The sequence below is a fragment of the Zingiber officinale genome, unplaced genomic scaffold (genome assembly GCF_018446385.1).
Source record: "Zingiber officinale cultivar Zhangliang unplaced genomic scaffold, Zo_v1.1 ctg68, whole genome shotgun sequence".
NCBI lineage: Eukaryota > Viridiplantae > Streptophyta > Magnoliopsida > Zingiberales > Zingiberaceae > Zingiber > Zingiber officinale.
Genome location: NW_024589964.1, coordinates 281,628 through 305,634, shown reverse-complemented (window position 1 = coordinate 305,634; position 24,007 = coordinate 281,628). Strand labels below are relative to the sequence as shown.

The window sequence follows — 24,007 nt, the reverse complement described above, 5'->3', positions numbered from 1 at the left end:
ATTTCAGACGTCACTCTCGTTCCTTCCTTCCTCTCCAGCAAGTCGTTCATGGCTTTGAGCCAAAACTCTACCCTTACGTTTACTGCGAGCTATCTGACGCGTCAAATACTTATCACTCGCAGCAACAACAGGTCTAACATAACATGTCACATGGCATTTACTCGTACGTTCCTATCGTTAGATACCCGATCTTTCTTTCGGGACGGTACAGAGTACATACGGTACAGAGTACATATTGATAAGCTTATGCTTAGGAAATAGTATTCCGAGAGAAGGTGGAGCTGGTGTAGATCCGAGCCTGCTATTGCTTTGCGGTTAAGGTTCCTGGTTCGGCACACATTTATGGTTCGGCACACATTTATGATTTTCACGCTTGTGAAACTTAGACCTAGTTATATACGAATGTTTTTGCAACCCGACTCTGGGTACTTTTGAATGAAGATAGTTCCGGTAGGGTGAATGAAGATAGTGCCGGTAGGGTTCCCTTCTGATTCTTTTAGGCATTACGCGGAGCCTCAGCTGCGCTTCAACTAATGAACTCCTTTCTGAAATCATTCTCTCCCCCTGTAGCTCGAGTACTCGTTGCTCAAAGGTCAGTGATTCTCCTTAACTCTACTGGGGAAGGGCTTATAAGTATATATAAGTCTATGGTGCCTTAGGTTCTTAATCTCCAACTGCAGCAACTGACGAGGGAGATGAACATTAAAAAGCTGATTCCCTCAGCTTAGTTAGTGTCATCTTTTCACGTCGTTATCACGAAGAATTTGATCCTTTAGGTAGATCGGTATAGTGAATGGAAAACTTGACCCTAATAATAAAAAACATATATAGATACGCCCTAACTTGAAAGCGATCCCAGCAACAGTCCTTCATGGAAGGGGCGAAGAGCTGAACGAAGGGAAGGATTATCATATAAGGTGAGACGATAGTCGATTGGCGAGTGAGAAAGAAAAAGAAAAAGAAAGTGTTCGACGCGCGCTCCGTGGGCCTCCACTTGGAACTTGTCAAGAACTTGACTTTTCTTTACTTTATAAGAGTTGTAGAAAAGTGTTCCCAAAGGTCGTAAATAAAACATCATCACTTCCTAATCTTTTGTTTTTTTCTTGTCCTCCTTTGTAAAAACTAAAATGAGTATCTTACTTCCATTTGAAACTCATGTTCATGGTCTCTTCCCCTAAGTTGCCCGTGTGAAAAGAAAGAAGAGAAATTGGGCCATGTTTCCCGAGAGAGACTGCCTTCTCTCAGGCCAGCAGTCTGATACTTCTAGTCGACTGCTCTATGACGGTCTGACCTCTTTTCTGGGCTCTGCTCGCTCGTCTACGCTCCGACCAGACGAGTGACATTCATGGAACGAGTATCCTTGCTTTAACAAGAAAAAACGATGTTTCCTTGCTTTAAGTATAAGAAATAGGAGTAGTCAAAAAGGCAATCAATCAGAATCTCGGATAAAATGAATGAAAGTAGTAGTCAAAAAGTGCACTTTTATCAAATAGTGTGGAATTGACATAAGAGATATATACTGCTGATGGGGATCCCTATCTTTATCTCTATCCACGGGATACCTATATATAATTATATAGAGATCTATCTATAAATTGATCTAGACTATCCTCTATCCGGATAGAGATGTCCCTATGAGCGACTACGCCGATCTTTTCTTATATGTTTTGGCCACGCCCGTTTCCGCTCCGAAGAGGAAGGTTTGGATCTTTCAATCTTATGTCGTGAGGGATGTGACCTATGTTAGGTCCATAAGATACCACAGCTTTTGGTGTTCTATGATTGACCTCCGAATAATGAGTAGGTAGTTCGATCCTTTTGATTCTGATCTTCCTAGTAAAGGGGGATCCAGAGCAATAGGTCGAATTACTATATAAAGAAGACTTGTAAACCAAAGGACTGATTGTTCGAGTAGGAAGATTTCGGTTTTTCTCCTTCCTTCTCTTCAATAATAATAAGTATTTGAAATGAAACAAATTCTTCTTCATTCTGTTGTGCTCAGCGAAGGAACTGCCTAAGCATACTTTTGCGGATCCAAACTTCTTTGTTCTTTCTAAGTCTTCTTCTTGCATAGAAGAACGCAACTCTTGCAAAAACCGGGATTTGAGTAGTAGGCGGCACCCCCTCTGAGTTTTGAGTAGGCTCCACCATTCTGTTTTGGTTCTTCTCCACATTCTGACCGGCAGGAATTTCCCTATTCTTTTTCCAACTGATATGTCGATATAGAAAGATCTCCTTATTTTTCTTTCTTCACCGCGGGTTCTCGCGTCATTTTCTTGAAAATCAATTAGATCACCGTGGGAAACTTTGCTATTTCTAATGCTTACCAGTCCATTATTCACACAAACCCTTCGATGACTTATCGGCTGCCTTGCTTGAGGAAGAGTCTCACAAAAATGGAGACGAACCGGAATCACGTCCGATCTTGTTTCAAGATTGAGTAGAAAAGGGATATATGAAGTTCGTTCTCTTCCTCTGTGCATCTCCCTTATGGGTAAATCCCAATAAGAAAGGGGCAACTTTCGTGTAGTTTGTGATTTAATGTTACTGTTTAGATTCAATCTCAGATAAATCTTTCTTTTAATAGATCTCCTCTTGTTCCTCAATCTTCGGAGAATGCGGCGTTGTATTAGAGAAAGTGATCTTTTCCGAACATTTCCTAGAAGTAGACGACACGCTTTAAATCTTAATGCAGGCATGGCAGATCTCGTTGATAAAGTGTTTTTCGCCACATCGCGTATAACGGGAATCGAACCCAATTCTTCCACGACCCCCCACGAAGAGTCCTCCCTTAACTCAATTAACTACGATCATTCCTGTGGTTGCCTAGTTTATGTCAGTTCTCATAAGTCCTAGATATACAACTTTCTTACTGACCCATGCTACCTATTCTAGTGCACTAGGTAGGAGAGGGGGACAAGACCTACATTGCTATACCTGAATCAGTTTGACTCAATGCTTGCACTTGACTTGGACTTTTCTCCTCCTTCTATGCTGACAGAAGCGGATAGGCAGGCAAGAAAAAAGAGGAAAAATGGCTAGGGACATGGTAGTAGCAGTCTATCTTCGATCCATCTTATTTTATTGCGCTTCAGCTTCCTTACCCTGATGGAATCTTTCTGCTCGAAGCTCTCTCTTCCTAGCATAAGGAAGAAGCAAGTCCGATCAGAACTACAAGTACTATCACACTCCGGCTGCTACTTATAATAAAAGCTAAAAGATTAAGATGAAGAGCTAATGAATGGAATGTGAGGGACGAGGGCCGAGGGCCGAGTGATAACGACGAACGAGTGAAGCGACGTAGGAGACCCGATAGGGACGTAGGGGGACGTAGGGAGTGCGAGTGCAAGATTCGAGATTCTTTCTGTTGCTAGAGAGGCAAATCTGACTATATATTTCTCAGTTCTTCGCCTTGGAACAGAACTTCAATGAAAGCAAGATCTACTTCCAAGGAATTTAGTTTTTACTTATGGTGATGTGTTCTATGTCTACTACTCCTATAAAAATGAAATCGCAACAACTAGGTGAAAACCATCGAAGCCCTTATAGAGCACTTTCGTCTACCGATCTCTTTCTATGAGTCACAGCGTAAGGTCAGCGGGTGGTATCCCAGCCCCAGTAGACCAATCCTTTCCTTTTTTATCCAAAATAGGTATTGCTAAAAACGATGAAACCAAGTCAAAAACGTACCTATCCCTCACCAAGGATTTCAGCTTTCGGGTACGGGAAATTTGATTTGTCAGATCCAATTTGAAAAGCTTTCTTACCCTGCCCCCTCCAACTAATCGGCCATAGAACACCCGGCGATCCGCTCGAAACCCAAACGACTGCTCTAGAAAGACAGAAGAATGCGCAAAATGAACGCTTAACATACGCGCGAGAGCGATTAAAACGAGATCGTCCCCTTGTTCGGGGCGAAGAGCCAAATCAAAATCCGGTAAGTCGGGCAGACAAAAGCAGTGAGAAAAACCCTATTGGGGGTGGTCTTTTGGAAAAACCTCAAGCTTTAGCGGTGACAAAGCAAACACCTCTTCTAACAAATGCTTTTGGATTTCTTTTACCCTTCCCGGTCTCAACGAAGGAAAAAAAACAAAAGATATATATATATACATAAGCTCTTTCTATATAAAAGAAAGTTGTTGTTTCGAACATAAAGAGGACATACCCTTCTTTCGTCTTTGACTTCTTTTGGATTTCTTTTCTTCCTTTAGGACGGTAGTCAAGTCAAGCCAAGCTAAAAGTAGTTAAAGACACCAGAAACTGTCTTTATTAAGACTCAATGAGGATTGTGCCACGTGTTGTCCCAGGTGTACGGGTTAAAGGGATGCGACGTCGTTCTGGCGGAAATTCCACGATGTATGAAATTCCTTCATCGTCTCAAGTAGGGGATTAGGACCTCGAAGACACTGGAAATCCCCAGAGGTCTGTCTTCGAATCAGGAAGTACCAGCAGATGGTCTGGTCACTCGAGCAGAATTTATGGCCATGTTAGATAGAAAGAACCAGGCCGTAAATGAGTACTTCGATAAAGAGATTCAAGAACGATAGATATAAACGAGAAACTAAACGAATATAGGAGTCATGGAGGCTGTGAAACCTAACTTTGGTACAGTTAAGAAGGTTGGTACCTATGTTAGCGAAAGGACACATCGAGAAACTGATAGAGTTATCTTAGATATAAACCAGTCCTTGTCAGCTACAGTGGCACCGATGGCCAAACAAGTGGCCAGAGAAGTCATAGTCACCCTGGGGCCCATAGTTTCTAAGCACAATGATACTAACCAAGCCTTGGTTGGCGAGATCCAAAGAGTAGCCTCGAATGCAGGCCAGAGATCTGACTTAGAAAGGAATCGAATGACCCTTTGCACTAGGGCACCCCCCAGAGCACCCTAGGTACCTCTAGCTAAGAAATTCCCAAGCCTTAGGGAGAACCCTTTATTCGAAGTCCCTAACCAGAGGGGTCACCCTTTGTTTGAACAAGGGGGGCATGGTGTCCCATTAGGATATCCAACACAAGTACAGAAAGAATAGGGGTTCTCCTCAAACGAAGAACTTGAGTCTACCTTCGCCAGAGTAACCCAGTGATTGGACAGAATGCCCAAGTCCCTGAAAATCCTGAAATAGATGCTTCGAATGGCCAAGTGACAGGCCAGAATAGTCAGGCACCTACAGTGCCACCACTGAAAGGGGGTCAATGGCCAGAATTACCAAATCCCACCAGAGCCTGCTGTGCCTGTGAAAGGAAGACTTTAGCAACTACTTGATCGAACATGGCCCTAGATTAAAGATCAAAAATATGCCATTATATTATATAGGAAACCCTATCCAGATAGGGACCACCCTTTTCCTAGGGGGTATAACATACTTATATAAAGAACCTTGTTCTCGGAATAAGGAAGTGTCTCAGCCTTAGAACACATGGCTCGATTGACTTTCCAGTGTAGGGAGGCTTCAAATGATGATTACCTTCAATCCGCGGCCAGGGGATTTGCCCACTGCTCTTCCTCGACGTCCCACAGCGTATTCTGTAACAACCTCTTCTGATTAATTTATTTAACCACCAGCATTGGCTTCCTTCTTACCTAAAATATTCCCAAGAGCGGATTCGATAGCAGTAAACCGGTTACGCTTACACCAACGTTAGGCAAAGGCAAAAAAGAGATATGGCTAAAGCACCGGTAAGACCAAGAGCGTCTGCGTTGAGGAAGGAGATCTGGGTCTTCTAACCGGTGGTAGAGGACTGGCAATTGAATCACTAACCGGTTCCAGTCTTTTCTGTTACAGTAACCGTTGTTAGAGTGAAATTCTCCGCCTAGACGCTTAAAGTAGGATCTGTTGTCTTTCTCTTTTCAATATCCGTTGCTTTAGTTATACCGGTGCAAGGCAAGTCTAGACGCTCTTCTCCTAGCAGATTAGAATAGATAGAGGTAGACCGCAGCTATTGAATCAGCTGGGAACGGAATAACCGCTTTTAGAGTAAGCGCTGCAAAGTCAGTAGTACTAGGTGACTTGACCTTCTTCGAATGGGATTTTTTTTTCCTACGCCCACGACAAAGGCAGATCCGCCTTTTCCTTAATTCCATGGCCTTACTCCAACAGAATCAATTGCAGCTGAGGCGTGAACAGGAAAAGCAAGCACTGATCGCTACTACGCGTAATAATCATTCTCGAGAAGGGACAGAGGAGGCGAGAGCCGGGAACTCAATTAAAGAATTTAGCCGCTTTCTTTGCTTTTTTTAGGGAGGGAAGTGAATCTCCTAAAGGTGAATCAAAGGAATAGGATCAAAGTATCCAAATCCAAGGTATTCATAATAACGAGCTCTGTTCCCTTTTGCAGCAAACTAGACCTTCCTTCTAAAACATGAAGTCAATAGAGGTGAATCTTTAGCTGCAAGCTAAATAAACTCATACAACAAGGAATGCCCACCTTCCACTATAGGGAAGAATTCGATAGGTACATTCGAGACCTAGCCCAGAGCCTCATCCCAAAAGTTCTCTTTTTCACCTCCATAAAGAGCGGAGAGAGAGAGAGAAAGATACCTAAAAAAAGAAGGCCCTTGCTGCTTGGATACGCAAGATAGCTTCGTGTATTTTATCAAGGCGGTTGTAAGAAGTCTCACTTTACGTGGATGATTCTCTGATCTCTCTAGCTATATCCATTCTATTTTCCATTTTGACTGCCGGAAGGAAGGGTCTTTGATTTCCATTATTCAATCAGAATCCTGCCATTTCTTTTTGACCTCTGGATTCCTTCCTATTCTATTACGAAACTTCGCTTCTTCTAGAGCAAATAACATCCATATCCAATCAAAAATATGTTATGCGAAAATCGTTCCAGAATATCATCTGTATATCTTCGTATATTTGTTATTTCATATGTGAAATTCTTCTTCTCTAGAATAGTTGAATTAAACTTTCATTTTGATTCCTTAAAATCCAGCATGACATGTGTCAAGAAGTACCCCGAAACCGTCTAAAAACTCCTGTTTTGGCTAATTCAATGTAACACCATATAGACGAAATTCCATATAGACCATCCGGATCATCTGACCTGAACTCCGGGCAGGAAATGTGCTCTATTGAATAGAAAGAACTCCACCTCTGGGGAGGATACAATGAAATAAAGGAATTGGTGGATCTCTCCCATCAGACAGATCAACGGCACCGGGCATAGGATAGACAGACGGGAGAGCTGATTTGACCGGGCAGACCAGATGAGCGAAATGGATTCAAAATGAGAGCGCCATGCCAACTTGCGTACAATATTTATATATGGATTTGATACTCTATTCAAATCCAATTCATAAGTGCTTTCGTACAGGCTATTCAAGGTTTATGGGCTTTCTTGCTTATGCGGTACTTCGACCGCTAAGACTCGCTTATGCACCGAGAAAGATCGTCGATAGGCAAGCTCTGTTACGCACCAACGGCGGTCCCTTCTCTTTACCTTTCTCGCCCCCTACCTCAGTCCTTTGCTGGCTTGAATTCCATCTCTTTTCTTCTTTGTTCGCGAGAGTGACTCAAAGGACGACCCACCGGTAGACCTAAACTCGAACGGATAGATTCGTACTACCGCTGCCAATGCCCTTCCTTCACGCCCGAGATGCTCACTTATAGAGTCAGTGCTTCTGCCGCTGTCATAAGAAATGCGACTGAGACTAATACTGCGAATACTACCGAGACCGCGAATGCAGCCGATATCGGAGCTGCTTACCGACGGTCCTTCGCTTACTTATCTGGCGTCAACGATGCCGCTTTTTCCGTCACGGAAACTGCTGGATGGGACCGGCTGGCTTAATGCTCTCGTTCGTTCTCTCACGCGCCCGGATCGCCGCTGGTGTATTACTGGAGTTTCGTAGCCAAGACAAAAAAAGAGTTTGCCAGACTTGAATGAGAGAAAACGGATGGCTATGTATCATATGTCAGTAGCAGTGAACGTGACGGCAAGGCCAGGTAGGCGAACATTCTTCTTGCTTGGTCTTTGCTAATTGGCTGACATTGTTATTGCTCTATACTGGTATAGAGTATATCTCTATATTTAATAATTATACTCAACTTCTTTTTCTTTCTATCAGTTCAGTCGGAAGGCAAGGAACGAGTGATAACGACGTGTATCAATCCATTCAAGTTATTGGGGCATTCCTGCATTGGTTGAGTGCCTAGTCGTGGAATCGGTTTCATCTTTTACGCTTTATGCGCCTGGTTCCGGCCAATCCCCTATTTCATGAGCGCACCAAGCATATCGAAAATGACTGTAAATTCGCCAGCACTTGGTCCGTGATACTGTCCGCCTGCTTTCTTTGACTTCCGCGGATCACACAGCGGATATATTTATTTACTAAGGCACATCTCCCTGGTTCTTTTCTATACTTAGTTGGCAAAGTCATTCGGGAAATTTGCTTCATGAACATTGAAATCTGACCTCTCCCCGGCAGATCGAGGAGATGTGCTTGCAGGTAGAGAACCATCCCCCGTAACTGGAATCCATAAGAAGTCCATTAGCTGTCTGTCCAGTGGAAAATTGCGTAAAGTAGTATGTCCCGTAATCCAGATGTGGGAACGTCCCCGTTATCGTGTAAGTAAGGAGAATGCTTTCTATTCGTTATAAGCCTTCGATGCCTGTCTCATTTGAAGTTGGTGTAATAGTACTCGCAGCCCCCCGGGAGACTGAATTCCAAGTCTTCCAGTCTGTCTCAATGTCTATTGTATCGAGTGAAATGTTTGTGCTTTATTTGCTATAGAATACTACTTCATTTAAAAAGTGTGGTTAAAGACAGGACCCTTTTCGTCGGGTTATGACACCCTATGCTGATAACAAGTCCTAAAAAGGCCTCTTAAGCCTTCGTGCCCCATACCCATAGCGAAATGGTTCAGTTCACTGCTCTTTCTGAGTCCTAGTTAGTAAGTAAGCCTCGTGCTCGTTCTATTATAAGTAATTCCACGCTAAAACCTCTAACTCTTTAACCGCTAATCAATAAGGAAGTTGACTTTGCCAACCCTACCTTCTTCTTTCTCTAGCTCTAGATCTAGGGATTAGAAGGTGGGGTTAATCGAAACTGACTATATGAAATTCTATCCCAAGGGAATGACTTCTCATCTAACCTTGCTTTGAACTTCCTTACTTGAGAGCGGGGGACTGACTTATGCTAGAACGAGAGAATAGTAGCACCGGACTCTTTTTATTAAATTCTCTATCCCGTGGGACTGTCTGACTCTCAAACCCGGCTTACGAGAGATCTAGCACTAGATGAGACTTCCTTTATTTCATAACCTTTCCCTTTTGCTGCCTGACTTGCTTACCTGGGAATGACTTCAGAACGACTCTCTAACCTGGAAGCTCCGGCTTCGCTGACTTCTTTTATTTCATAACCTTACTTTAGCTCTAGTTGGAGGGTAGACTTGCTTTCTTATGCGAGAACCTGACAATATCTATCTATATCATTAGAACAAAGGGACTGAGTCCTACAATGCTGTCTTCCTTGTGGGGTTGAGGTGCGAAAGCCTTCTCTCTCTCCTGGGGACTCTCTTGCACGAGTGATTAGTTGCTTACTACTGGTTGGAACGTAGGCAGGAGACAAGACAAGGGTTATAATCTCACTCCTCCTCGCAAAAGGCTTTGAAGGTTGGCCTACTACTACTCCTCGAACGAGGGGATTACTTAAAATAGCACCAGGCAGGGTCACTCTTTCCCCTGGGAAAGCTCTAGAACCAGCACCAGTGATTAGATAGCGCGCTTCCTCTAGCTCTGGCAAAAGGGTAGACTGACTGGCTGGAAGGCTAGCTGGTTTATAACCTTCTTCTTATTCTTCCCATACTTCTATTGATTCAGGGGTTTAGTTATTAACTACTTGCTAGCGGGGTACAGGCAACGATGGTTTGCGGACTCTATCCTTACTGGGTTAGCTGACTCACTCTCAAGACTGGTTATAGGTTAGAGCGCTGGCCGGCTGGTTAGAACGTAGCCTTACTCTATACTTCGAAGATCCTAGGGACGGAAAAGAGGGAATGACTGATAGTTCTACTTGATAGAGGTTTAGATGAGGTTATATATAAACTTGATAGAGCGTAACTAACTACTGGCGCAGGGGATAGATTACTAGAACCTTACTCACCAGGGTTAGCGTACCATCACTATTCTCACCAGGGAATTGCTCTAAAAGCTTAGTCTAGAACCTGCTACCCTTTCTCTTCTTCTTCCGTACCTTCTTCTTAGTCTACCTACTCTAGAACCAGACTGACAGACTAGAGCGTTAGAGCATGGGATTCATAACCTGACTGACTTGGCTCCTAAACTAGGAGCAGAAGGAACGGCTACTGATTTGGGACCTAAAGAATTTCATCCGAAAGTAACTGCACTCGCCTAAGCCAAGGCCAAGCGACTTTCATACCCACCAGGAAAGCCTAGCTACTTTGAAGCCTTTCCCCGTCCCTTGCCTCTTGCCGCTCCCCCGTGGGAAAAGCTCTTGATATTCGTAGATCGTTCGTTGATTCCCTTGCTTTTGGGCGATTCTTCCTTAATTGAATAGTACATTCCATTAAGAAATTGAGCTCCAAAGGAGGTGAGTTAATAGCAGTTACTATGTTAGTTTGGGACTTCTGCTTGTTTGTTGGAAATCTAAATTCTAAATCAATATCGAGCCTAGGAGCAGGCGCGCTCTTGTGTTGATTGCTGCTTAAGTTAGTTAAGGTGTGAAGGTTGCTTCTGCTGCGTGAAATATCTTGGTAGAAGCTTTTTGTTTAGTTAATTTGGAAGCGGAGTCAGAGTACCGCCCTGACAATCTCGCTTCGAAACCGCTCTAAGTTCTTTTCTTTGCCAAGCGACTTTAAAAAAGGCCTCGTATAAGGGAAAAAGTGAAGAAGGAGTAGGAGCTAACCATAGTGATATGAATGTCCGATCGACTTCTATATGCAAATAGAACGTCGGGTGCTCCCTTTGCCTGCTGACCCGAAATTGACCAATACGAACTCGGGCTCGGGTTAGGCTAGGCTGTGTTGCTTGATGAAAGAAGCTGATCTGGGTGGTTCAGCTGGACTCCTTGTACCTGTCTCTTCCTTATTCGGATGAAGGTGAGTGGGAAAGTCTGGTTCCACTAAGGAGTAGGTCGTCCTATCTGATGGAAATGAAAAAAACGTTTTTTTGGCTGCAGGAAGTCTCTCTCATGCCGTGCTATTGCTCCTGATGCGGTAGTGGACTGTCCTTCAATGGGCAAATATTTATGGTTGGAATCACGTTGGAGGTGACTCTAGTAACGAATTGATCTGTACGCTCAATCGCTGCTAAGGGCTCGCTGTATTCTTCAGAGTTGTCTTCGTGGGTTCTTCGAAGGGGATCTACAAGCTGAATGAGTTAAGAATCCAGCGAAGTCAGGTTCGGAATGGAAGTCTATCTGGCTAGCTCGCTCGACCATAAAGAGCAACGCTCGCCAGGCGTGTAACAAGACTAGACTTTTGACAAGAGGCCTCAGCCTCAATCTATATGGTGAAAAGGTCTTCGAGGTAAGTCAAGCGTGACCACCTGCACTCCATCTATTGGCTTGTACAAAGACCTAAGAAACCGAACCTCCTTATAGAGGCTCACCTATGACGGGGTTGATAAGATCGGCCAGCTAAATCAAATATCCGAATGGAAGTTTTTGGCGATTTTGAACCTTCAGGGGTTCAGTGAGTTCAGCTAACAAAAATCTTTCTTCTTTGGGTTGGGCGTACTCACCTTGGTTGATCCGGATTCTCTTCCATCCATTTCTGACCTTTTAGGCAGCGTCTGGAACTGGTAATCCATGATTACATCACCTCGTTTAACCAAGGCGGTGGACTAAAAAGCGCCTTTGGTTAAGTCCTTTCCAAACAAAGGATCCGCTACGAGACCCGTCTTTACTTAGGCAAAGTATGAGATCGCTGCTTCGGCCGATCAACTCTCACCTTTATCTCATCGGCGGGTGGATCAAGGCATTGAAAGACGTTGCTTTCTCAATCCAACGACAACGATGATTACCTATACATGATCTCAGGTTTTCCCTTCCCTTTCCCTTAGTAAGTTGAACAAAAGAAACTGAATCTTTCATTCATAAATTCTCAGTTGATTAGCAATCAATGCTAACTAAAGAAAAGGGGCAAGAAGACCTTTTGAACAAGCTTCCAGCAGCTAAGTTGACATGAACGGTGCACGAACGATGCTCTGAGTTAGCCTAAGCCTTGGGTTATCCCTTTTTTTGAAGGGATGATGGTAGGTCTGCTAATGTAGCTTCTTGCTTCTTTGAAGCGTATGAGTTGTACCCTTGTTCTGGTTGCAGCTCGAAGCGTAGATCTGCTTTCAGTTGGTCTCGTTAAACCAGTGGATTCAGAATCTGTCAGATAGATGGGAAGTGACTAAGTATGGTTCAGTTCACGAAGGAAAGGAACAGAAGAAGCTTGGTTCGCCCGACCAATGTCAAACAACTCAAATATGTGGCTCAGTCTTTACTACACAGCTCATATAGCCAGACTCAAAAGTAGGCGAACGCTCATGCTTATACTCAGAAGGCACTATGGCGATAGTATTAACTCTATCCTTAGCCTCGGTAGACTCGGCTGTAATTGACGGCTTCGCCATTTATGCTCGACATTAGGAGAGAGTTGGGGCTTCGTTCCTTAGCCTTGGCTAGTTTGGCCTACTACCTTTCCTTAGTAGTCTCCACAGCGGACGTTCATAACCAAGATCTCACTTTCTTCGACGAAGTTTTTCCAGAACCTTAGCTTGCCCTACTTCTAAGGATAGAAAAGGAGAGGGGTCTTTAGACACAATTCTATCTAGTAGCACTTTGACTTAGAGTGAAAGGCTGGAATAAGATAACATTAATCTCTGAGCTTCTTCTAGATTATAGATACATTCTATCTACTATGAACTCCACTCCCTAGCTAGCCCTTCCCAGTGAGACCGCGTAATAGAACTCTTATGCGACGCAAATCTTTGACTCCCGCAGGTTCATCAAAGCTTATGTAAGCCAGGCTAGCCCCTATTTCGAAAGGGCACTCCAACACCTGGAGGAAAGAATCAGTTCTGGAATTACAGACAAGGAACTCCATTCTTTGGACTCTACCAGATAGAATAGAACCCCTATTTTTTCATAGTCAAAAGAAATGATCCTGGCTCAGCCAAAAAAAACATCAGTATAAATTTGCTAGCGCAATGCTTAACACAATGGATGCGTTTGACTCATCACAACCCTTCTCAATAAGCTCAGCCACAGATTTAGAATCGACTTCAAGAATGATCTTCCTTAGCCCCAGGTTCCACACAAAATTCAAACCTGTGAATACACCCCAAAGTTCAGCTCTAGTCGATGAGCAGGTACCAATCATGTACGTAAACCCAGCAACCCAAGCTCCTGTGGAATCTCTAACCAAACCACCAGCTCCTGCTAACCCCACCGAAGACTTGTAGGCACCATCGGAGTTCAGTTTAACCCAATCCGTAGGGGGAGGTTCCCCCGCTTTTCAACTCTACTTCGTTTAGTTACTCCCACACCACTTCCCACAGATGCACTCTGCATGATCTCTCGTGCCCGGTGAAGAATGCCCTTCCACCAAATATCTAAAAGTTTCGCCCTTTCGGGAACAACAGTAAGCGCTTTATGAATAAGAGGTCCTTCATCATCAATCCACACATCTTCCCAAAAGGGAACTTTTTTCCATCTCCAAGAATCCACTTAATGCCCTGGATTACATATTGCCACACACTACAAATGCCCCTCCACAACGAAGAAACATTTCTTCTCGTACGCCATTCACGACAAAATACTGCTGATGGGGTAAAGTAAAAGCAGGTTCATTGGCTTCCTCTTCAAGTGTGCTTTCCTTCTCCCCTCGCGTCTCATATTAGAATGAATTAGAATTCATATTTCTCTTGGGTCCTGGTCAATTTTGATATATCTAGTCATTCGTTTTCCTAGAATCTTTCATCTTCTATCGTCGAATATCTTAATCATAATCTGACTGGTATACAGAGAATAGATTCTTCCTCAATTTAATAAGTAAATGGAAAGATGCGTCTATAGAAACTTCAATTGCACTCCGTAGTAACATTTATGCATTTATGCAAATTACGATTTTGAAAAGCGAAAGAAGCGGCAGGTCATGCACAATGCATTTAGACCTATGATGCCCAGCACATTGGGTCCCGCTCCTACTAGATCAATAACTCGAATTCAATATCCGAACCACTGGGAGGTCATTCAAAGATCATTCGATTCTATAAACCATTCAGAGAAATATTCTCATATTCACATCATTTCTCTGTATACTTCTCAATTATTAAAGAATTTTGTAGACGACAAAGAACTATTGAGCTCAAAAACTCACAATGAAAGCTAGAGCACATATATACACCTACAGACAGAGAACGCACAAGAACTATTAAAACAATCGGAACGAAAGGTAGGATTGCGTGCATAAAATGAAAAGATCGACTATATGGATGCATACTGTACTCTATTTATGTCTAGAAATTTAGAACGGATGTTAGGGGAGTACATCCTGCATTCACGGAATCAAGAAAAGAAGATGAGACAGATCTTGCCCCTAAGACTTTATATAGCAGCCATCACCGAAGCAGAGGAGTGATGGGATTACTATCAAATATGCATATTTACACTAACAAAGATTCACTCACGAAATTCATAGTATATTCAGAATCAAATACAAAGACGAAAGAAGTCCACACTACTATTCTATCATTAATTCATGTAGACAAAGAAAGATTATATGTTAGGGTTCAGGCTCTTCACCCCTATTTCCAAACTGAGGAGATGCGTATTGCTACCTCAGGAGACAGTGCTGAAGGAAAGACATACACGGAGATCTCAAATCAACTAGAAGTCAAAAAGACTAGATATCTGAGTTCGGTAACACATGAGATCACATAAAACAAGCCAAGAACTGCTATTTTCCATATCATAAATAAGAATTCATAAATGCTAAATATGACCTATTTTATAACACTATCTTAACTCTTTAATTTTTCCACATAATCACATAAAATCATCAAACCATGAAAACATCAGCGCTAGAACACTCGTTTCATAGGCCTTTGGTCATTTCCGTCTTTCTAAGACAACAAGCCATACAACGCTCAAAAGTGACATCTCAAGCCATCCGGTCGAAAACTGACCTTCAAACAACGATCCAATATTTGACCTCTTACATGTTTACATTGGAAAAGAAATGGAATCAATTTGATTTGGAGAGAAAAAGATAGATTTAGAGTGAAAGAAGAGACTTCTCATAAAGACAAATTGGACCATATTCGAGAGATGGAGAGATCTCTATTTAAATAGAGTGATAGAATCTGGATAGATGATATTAAAGGAAGAATGCCAGTTAAAGGGACAGATCAAAAGTAGGAAAGAAAGAGATAGATATCTTTATAAGTACTTATAATGGACCAATTGGATCAAATAAAGTTTCAGATTTATATATAGAAATTAGATAGTAGAAGAACAACTGGTAGACCATCTAACAAACCATTGCACTTCCACTTAACTAACGCAGGAGCTCGAGCCCTAAGTCAAACCTATAAATGAATGGGACAGAAAGGTAGGATTGATTGCATAGTATTATCAGATTCATCCTCTTGATTCATAAATTCCATTCAAAATGAAAAGAGTTCTATAAGTACTGTTTCGGAAGTATATCTTGCTCACCATGAATCCCTCATTTTTAAGGAAGAGCTCTTGCCCACATTTGGATTGATTGCATATAATACGTTAGGGGTTGAGTTAGGGGCTTCGTAGGCTAAATTTCTCTCTCTAGTCATATATATTCTCTAAATCTAATAATACGTATATTCTAATATCACACCTAAGTATACAGAAGTGCTGTGCTTATGGCTTAGGTTGGGTGGCATGCGAGATCAGATCAGAGGAAGGAAAGGTATGAAAGCGGGTAGGAGTGAGTTAGCTAGAATAAGAGGCCAGGTTATGAACGGGTCACAGTATGGGACTTCGGTCAAATTAATCTAACATGAATCATAGGACAGATGTAGGATTAAAGAATCCATTCTGAGTTGCGCTCGCATCTTCCTCTAATGCTCGTCTTTAGCTCTCTGGGACTCCCTTTCGCTTTAGTTCTTTTCCTTTGCTTCGATATCGAAAACTTTCTTGGTCAGACATTGAAATGGCCTGTTGGTCTTCGTCCTGCGCTTATAATACTCTCAGAGGAAAGAGCATAGATTCTCTGCGCCAGAAGAGAGAGAAGTGACCCTTCAAAAAAAGCACAGCGAGCCGCATAGCTTCTGAGTGGCAATCATGAGATCTGATCCCCAGTCCTTCCCCTGGTCCCTCACTCCCCGCCGGCACTGCTTCAGCTGGCACTGCTTAACTTGGCTCTCATACTCACTCATCCCAGGCACTGAACTAGAGTAGATGCCTTTTCCCCAGTTCTCTTATAAGATCTTTTCTCTGAGAAACTGTGCTTTTCATATAATCTACTACAATTGTGTTAAGCATTGCGCTAGCCTTCCTTCAGAGCCTGGTTCACACTAGTCATAGTAGTATAATAGGGTAATATATATATGAATGGTCAGCTACCGCATCAACTGCTTTTCGATAAGAGATAGAGAGAGACTCCTACCTCAGTCTATCCCTAATATATAAGGTCGAGCCAAGCAGATTACAGTATTGCGTGAATGAAGGGGCAATAAAAAAAAGTTTTCTAATGAACCAATATTGACCACGTAGCTATCGCTATTGAATCCCTATTTCTAGTTCTCACAGCCCATGGAAGTCTGACAGCTCTCTCTCAAAGACCTCGTTTTCAGTCTTCAATCATCGTCTCTCACACGTCGAGATGCTCTAAAACATCTTGTATATTCCGCACTCCTGTTCATTATGCAAGTAGTTAGGTAGCATTGTATATAGTAGGGTTAGCTCAGAAGGTAGGATGCGAGGATGATGCATGGGTCATAGTCGGGAAAGATCAGTTGATAGTAGGGATTGCTCAGTTGCTAGGATGCCAGGATGATGCCTGAGAGCTTTAAGTAAATAAAGACTCTCTCTATCTATCTCCCTGAACAAAACATAAGTGATCAAAACTTGAGTACTCACTCTAAATACTCTCTCTCTCCTTCCCCTTCCTTTTGACTTTCTTTCACGCACTCATCTTTCGTTCCTTCTCTCTAGAGTCTTACACTCTAACTCACTAGTTTTTAATGAGTCTTTTGAACAGGCATTAATATTCTGATTCTTTGAACCCGTCTAAAACAAAAAAAACCACTCTCTAAATTCTATATATGCCCTGTCGTGAATTCCAATAAGGTCACTCTCTATATGAATATCTTTCGTTAAAAACAAACCACTATAGTTCAAAACAAAGAGTCGAACCAGAAAAAGAAACAACAAAATCTATTCTAATCTCTCTATTTGAATTCTTTCACGCTTGAGATGCACTTCCGGAATTGAAATTAGCCCGGAACCCATCAGCAGTATTTCACAAAGATTAGTGATCTTTTTTAGCTCGCATACGCTCGAGCTATTTCCTCGTCGAGATTACGCCGGGTGGGGCTATGAAAAACGTATACTGATCTGCCCGTGGGGGTAGGGTACTCAATTTAGATTTTCTTACCTGATTGTTCATAATGCTGCTAGTTCAATTTCCTTCGACAAATAAGAAATAGAAAGAAAATAGTATTACGCAGTGCGGGAGTACATTGTTATGAATCTTGAAAGCCTTGTCATATACTTCGGGGCCTTCTACTTGCTTGACCCCTGAGAGCCTCCAGACATGGAATTGAATGTTAATCTCTTCCGCTGAGATCGAGCTTACTCTATGCCATCTATCTATCCTAGAAACCGATGCGCCTCTTGAATTGCTCAGGGATGCTCTTCTATTCGGCCCCCTCTTAAAATGGAAGCCAGCACTAGAATCCGGAAAACCGCGTCGAGATCTATCGACTATAGCATGAAAGTCGTTGTACAAGTGAGCTAGAACCCCAAGGGCAACTTGAGTCCCGATATGATGATGTACAGCTATGTTGAAGAAGTGCTCTGAAATGAGACTTGCTGGTGAAACTGTGATAATGGATCTATGAAGCCAATATACGAGAAATCCTAAATGCCTCCGTGTGATGCTGTCAGTGTCTTTGCTATGCGAGCAGAGTAGAGACTCCTTTTTTCCACGTCGCTATCGCACCGCAGCAAGAGTCTAATATATAGCCATTCACTCTACCCCGTCGTTATAACTCTCCCCTTTCATTCCGACCCTAGCAAGAGTCCTTCATTCCAGGAGTCAAAATTGCTAGGCAATTGGAAACAAAATACTGCTGATGGTCCACCGGCCATGAACTCTACTGAACAAGTGTCTTTTTCAAGATGTTAGGAAATTACAAGTATCATGAACAACTACTTTGACTTTCTTTCCTATCCCTATGGTCTCCACGTCGTTTCACTCGTACCTAGTAATGATCACACTTTGAACTGGAATGAAAGAACTTCGTTAACTCATTACTAGGATGTATAGGATAGGAATGATCTATTCTGACTATACCATCATTAAATGTCGTGCTTCTGGAACTGACTTTCATTGTGTTGTGACCCGTCGAAGATTTTCTCACTCGTCCCTTCCTTCTATTCAGACGTCGTTGCACTCGTCCCTTCCTTCTATTCAGACGTCGTTGCACTCGTCCCTTCCTTCTATTCAGACGTCGTTGCACTCGTCCCTTCCTTCTATTCAGACGTCGTTGCACTCGTCCCTTCCTTCTATTCAGACGTCGTTGCACTCGTCCCTTCCTTCTATTCAGACGTCGTTGCACTCGTCCCTTCCTTCTATTCAGACGTCGTTGCACTCGTCCCTTCCTTCTATTCAGACGTCGTTGCACTCGTCCCTTCCTTTTTGAAGTATTGGCAAGATTTTGTTTCAGCGAAAGATGGATCAGTTATTATAGTTCAATGTTTACGAACTGCTGGTTTGAATAATGGCAGTGTGCATGGTTATTTAAAATCCGATAAGGGCACTCAGGCAGGGAGACGGCTCCAAGTTTCTTAATCATAGCGGGGGGAGGCGGTTTAGCAAATTCAATTGTTCAATAGCTGTCTCAAGGTGCTACTTGATCTACTCTTTTCATGGTTCCTTGCACGTCGCTGTCGCTCGTCCCTCTCCTTATCAGTCGAGCCTATCCTTTCGTCTACCCAAAATACTACTGATGGGTTTTTAGGTAGTCACACGTCGCTTTGCTCGTCCCTTATTGAAAGCACGCATCTCGATCGGGAAGGACTCGTTGATACCGAGACTCTTCTAATCAACGTCGCTGTCGCTCGTCCCTTCCTCCCGCCCCGAATAGGCGCAGATGAGCATAGACGGTGATGAAGTGACCAGAGGTGCTATGTAATTGCGTGAAGCGAGAGCGGGTAGTATGAACAAAACGAACTTCACAGTTGATAAGGGCCGAGGAACGACGGGTTCAGCATCTAAACATTCAAGGGAACTACAGTCTACGCGATTCAATTGTCTACGGGTGAAATTAACCGAGTCGGGGTAGCAGTCCTTGCTTGGAGTGGTATGCCAGTAAAGTAGTGAAAGATGACTTTCAACCTCAAATCCCTATCAACGGTCAGTAAGTAATGAGTGAATGCTAATGGTATCAGTAGCTGTCCATTCATTGCCATGAGAGGTTTAGCTTGCCCTCGTATTATGAGGCATCAACTGGTTTTGGCCAATTTTCTCTATTAATAAGATAATCGGCTTACTTAATCCGTCGCTCCCAACTCTGCTCTTAGAAAGAAAGTGAACCAATGCCTTAGCCCCACACGGGGTTTGTGAATAAGTGATTGTCTGATAATGAGCAAGGAATATCCGTCTTTCTGCTAAACAGGATCTATTGAACTCAAATTGAATTAGACACTTTTGATGAATGTCAACTAAGTCTCGTAAGTCAATTGATCCCGGTTGTTCAATCATTTTATAACCAGAGTCATTCTTTCTATGAGTCAGACTCAATAGAATTTGATCAATCCTTTTTTGTTTTTCTGTCGTCACACCGTCCCGATGACTTATATTGTTCCTTAGCTCTTCCTGTACTTGTCGAGCATGAACTACTGTACTTAAAACGAGGCTATTGAAACTTTCTGGCGCGTCATTATCACTCGCAGTCGTGAATGGCTTTGGGATACGAAACTACGAAAGACCTGCCCCTCTCCCTAACTTTAAAACGAGCCTAAGCAACTTAATTAGAGTAGAGTTCATGGCGTCGGATTAGTCGTAAATTGCCTTTGGGGCCATTTACCTCCTGTAATTCAAAACTACGAAAGATCTTCTCAAGCAACAAGAGTGATGGTCTTTCCCAAAGCCATTAACGGATTAAGCTTACGTGAATGGCAATAAGATTCAAAACTACGAAAGAAAAGGAAAAGCAGCAAGAGGTCTCCAATGGACTCTTTGACTTGAAACTTTTTTTGATTCAAAAAGTGGAGTCCTAAAAACCCATCAGCAGTCTTTTGTGAATGGCCCGAAAGAATTTGAGCAATACTGTAATCTGCTGTGTCAAAGTCGAGTCAATCTTACAGGTCTCCAATGGTGTACCATTGACTCTTTCCTAACTTGATTTCGAGCCCTAACGGCCCTTTACTTTGACTTGTTAATTCCCTACTGCCTCCTCTATTCAGTAGCCTGAGGCGAGAGGAGAGAGGTCTGGGGATGGAGTGGATCGAGAGCAGAGTAGCAAAAGCAGTAGCGGAGGTTAGAAGCATGAACCTTTATCCGTGTGAGCGCTAAAGGAGAGTAGATGGAATGAGTTTTCCTATGGCACGAATGTTACAAGACCTCCATAAAGAAGCTCTTTTCTCACATCAGCGAAGTCGAAGGAGAGCTTCCCGCAAAAGGAAGTAGCCGAGTGGAAGCGAAGTCGAAAGAACCACCCCGAAGATCGTGACTCAGACCTTCCTGAATCTTCTAGGCTCTTTCACTGATCATTTGATGATCCTCCCCATCTCGTCTCACTCTTTCGGACGGCCTGGTGCCAGCCATCATTCCCTTCCCTTGGGGCAAGATAGAGCAGCAAGAAAGAAGAGTCAAATACCAAGGTTAGGAGACCATGCATCGGAGATGGAGAGTCTCTCTACCGATGTGCGAAGAGCAAATGCGGTTCCCTACTTCTAAATATAAGCGAAGTCGGAGACAGCGGGGTACTCTTCTAAGAAGTCTGTCTCCCCATTAGTAATCAAGAAGTCAAGGTTCAAGCTCTGGTGATAGAGAAGACCTCCTAGTAGAAGGAAACGACTGGCTAAGCAGTGCCCGGGAGAAATATCTAAGCCTCGATTGAAGCGAAGAAAGCTCACGTGGAGGATCCTCCCAAGAAGAAGCCATGCCGTAGCGGGGCACAAACCATTGCACCTTAGAGTAGTGAAGCGGGCTAGTAAGAGGGAAGAGTCCGTGGTAGCTGGCAGAGGAAGACCTCCCTTGAGTTCTAGATCTGGTCCGGCGTCGTCTGCACTTCTTCGCTCCTCATCACTATCAGTCCCTACCAATTATTCTTTCATTAAGAGTCAAGCATCTACTATGTTATGTCGGATCTGATTTGGATAGGATCGGATCATTCACGGAGCTCCGACTGTCCGCTCTGCCATCGAGTGTCTGTCTACGTGGTGCTTCCTGTTGCTACTCTGAGCTTGGACTGTGCAGCTGGGCCCATCGACTTCCCTCGAGCAGCGGGCATTCCGGTCCTTCGGGAGGGCTGAGGGCACTGGATTGGGAATAGGCCTCCGCCTTGCCTTCATACCTGTGCTTGTCATGAGTTCAACTATTCGGCTACTTTGTTTGGATAGGAGTCTCTGTCCCGCATGGCACTCATCATCTCATGAGCTCCCGTGACTCCGAAGAAAGGGCTTAGCGAAAAGAAGAAGGTATGAATTAACCGTTAAAAGCCTGGAGAAAAGAACTCCTTCCGAGTCTTACTAGGCTCCTTGCCCTTTGAACAGATCTAAATCAAGTCCCTATCCAAGTTCTTTATGTCAGCCGATCTGATCTCTAGAGTGAGTGGCTGAAGACTCAATGGTCAAAGACAAGGTTCTTTATTAAGACCCAGTGACGCGGAATTCCTAGCACGAACTCATCTACTAGTTGATAGCTCAGTCTTTCACCGATGATATTTGATAGCATTGTGTTCGATCTACCTGGGAAGCAGTCCAAAGAGAGTGAAGGCGAGAGAGGCCCCGCCCATACGCTTTTGGAGCCTATTGTTCCTTATTTGGATGGACATCTTCCCTACATTTGTTCGAATGAGATGTTCGATCCGATGTCGAGAGCGACTTCAAGGAGCGCTTGGCCGACTCTGTTCTGTCTTTCTTGCTTGATATTCTTATTGTCACCGAAAAAGAGTTCTTGATTGATGAATAGTGACGCAGCCCGGCCGAGCCGAAGAGAATCTTTCGATCGATTGCTTCATTGGTGAATGAGTAGGACACGTGTGCGACCGAGACCGAATTGAGCATCTTATTGTGCCATTGTTGTCAAAGGTCTCCGGGAAGACTGGGGGCTAGGAGTGAAAGGCTCTTGGGATGCATTCCTCTCGTCGACTGAGTTGTTGTTATATAAGTGGAACCGTGGCAGCGATCACACTCATGCCTTGCTTGAGCGGAACGGACCGATGCAACTGTTGAACGTGAGCCCAACCGAAGCGAACCGGAGTGGACTAGCTTCATTAGAGGAGTGAAAGGCAATATTACGTGGGCTAGAGGTCAAGTACCGGAGAGAGAGCCCACGTAGCGGTGTAGCAGACCCGTGACACGGAAATGACTTGAGAATTTCACTCGACTGAGAGAGACTCGGATCCATCTATTTTGAATCAAGATCGGATCTCTCGGTTGAAGAGTCGCTTACGAAGATTAGCTGCCAATAGGGCCCGTAGGACAGAGGAATAGATTCCGGTTCACCCCCTTCCCAGCAGTAGAAATGGAATGAATTAGAGAACCAAGGGATGAGTCTGAAAAAGCCAGGGCAGTGAAGCCCATTAGACCACAGCCGAGAAGGGGAACTTGAGAAAAGCAAATGAGGAGTGAAAGGAGCAAACGAGAGTGACGCATAACTTTATACCTAACAAGGGCATAGATCCGACCGAGCAAGTGGAGCGAATTGGCTTTGCTCTATGCAGGAGTCTCTCTTGCTCGACAGGGGGCCTAGGTCTCTTCGATCGGATTCTATATCAGCCACTTTCTACTTTCTCATTCTTAATTTCTTGGAATTCAGAATTTGACTGCTGCTCGTCTTCTAATTCTTTCTACTTATAAGCGTGCTTCGATCACTTGACTTGTCGAGGATAGCTCTCGATCCATCGCGTAACTGAGCTTTTCGAAGAGACTCCGGATTCGTTCGGAACGGTCTTCCTCCTACTTATTTACCCAAGACTCCGCTATATAATCCCGCTCGCTTGTCGGCTCTTCCGAACCCCCATAGCGATAGAGCAGTACGATCAGAGGCCCACTGGTCTGCGTCAGACTCCTCCGGTCCCATGGCCTCTAGATGAATGCAGTCGGAGATTAAGGATAGGCAGATCAGTGGAAGCAGAGCAGAGGATAGGCGGATCAGGAGGAAGGGGAGGGAGGTCCAATCTAGGGAAGACCAGTGGATAGGCCTGAGCGAGGGAAGACCAGTAGGATAGATACGGGGAAGCGGTCTGATTCGAACCTACGAGACTCCGCGTGTGTCGTTCGACCCTTTGCTTGCCAGCGCGGAGAGGTTGGGAAAGAAGGGCTCTTTGGCAGCAAAGAATGAAGTTGGGTGTGGGGACGAAGCTAGTCCTTCATTTTCCAGCGCTGAACTATAGAGCCCTTTTCTTAAAGAAGAAATTGCCCTCAGAATCAAAAGCAAACCGGACCCCAGGACGCCCACCCCTAATTATATTTTCTCACAATTTCGGCCCAAGCAAATTCTAGTATTACGTGAATGGATTCAAAACTACGAAAGATCTCCCAGTCGTTCATGGCATTACGCCATTCACTCTGACCTTCATTCCCTCCAGCTTAATACGTTAATGGCTTTCTTCCATT

The 24,007-nt window shown here is 43.7% G+C and overlaps 1 protein-coding gene across 1 annotated transcript; it reads right to left on the bottom strand.

Annotated features, from left to right (window-relative positions):
• Positions 1-1,178: 1,178 nt before the first annotated feature.
• Positions 1,179-4,524, bottom strand: LOC122037594 (ribosomal protein S4, mitochondrial). The gene has a single exon (XM_042597124.1). The coding sequence runs from the start codon at positions 2,697-2,699 to the stop codon at positions 1,659-1,661; it is 1,041 nt and encodes a 346-aa protein (XP_042453058.1). The 5' UTR covers positions 2,700-4,524; the 3' UTR covers positions 1,179-1,658.
• Between the last annotated feature and the right edge of the window lie 19,483 nt (positions 4,525-24,007).

What these genes read in the sequence shown, in the direction of transcription:
- LOC122037594 (XM_042597124.1), bottom strand. Translation starts at nt 2,699, where the DNA reads ATGCCTGCATTAAGATTTAAAGCGTGTCGTCTACTTCTAGGAAATGTT.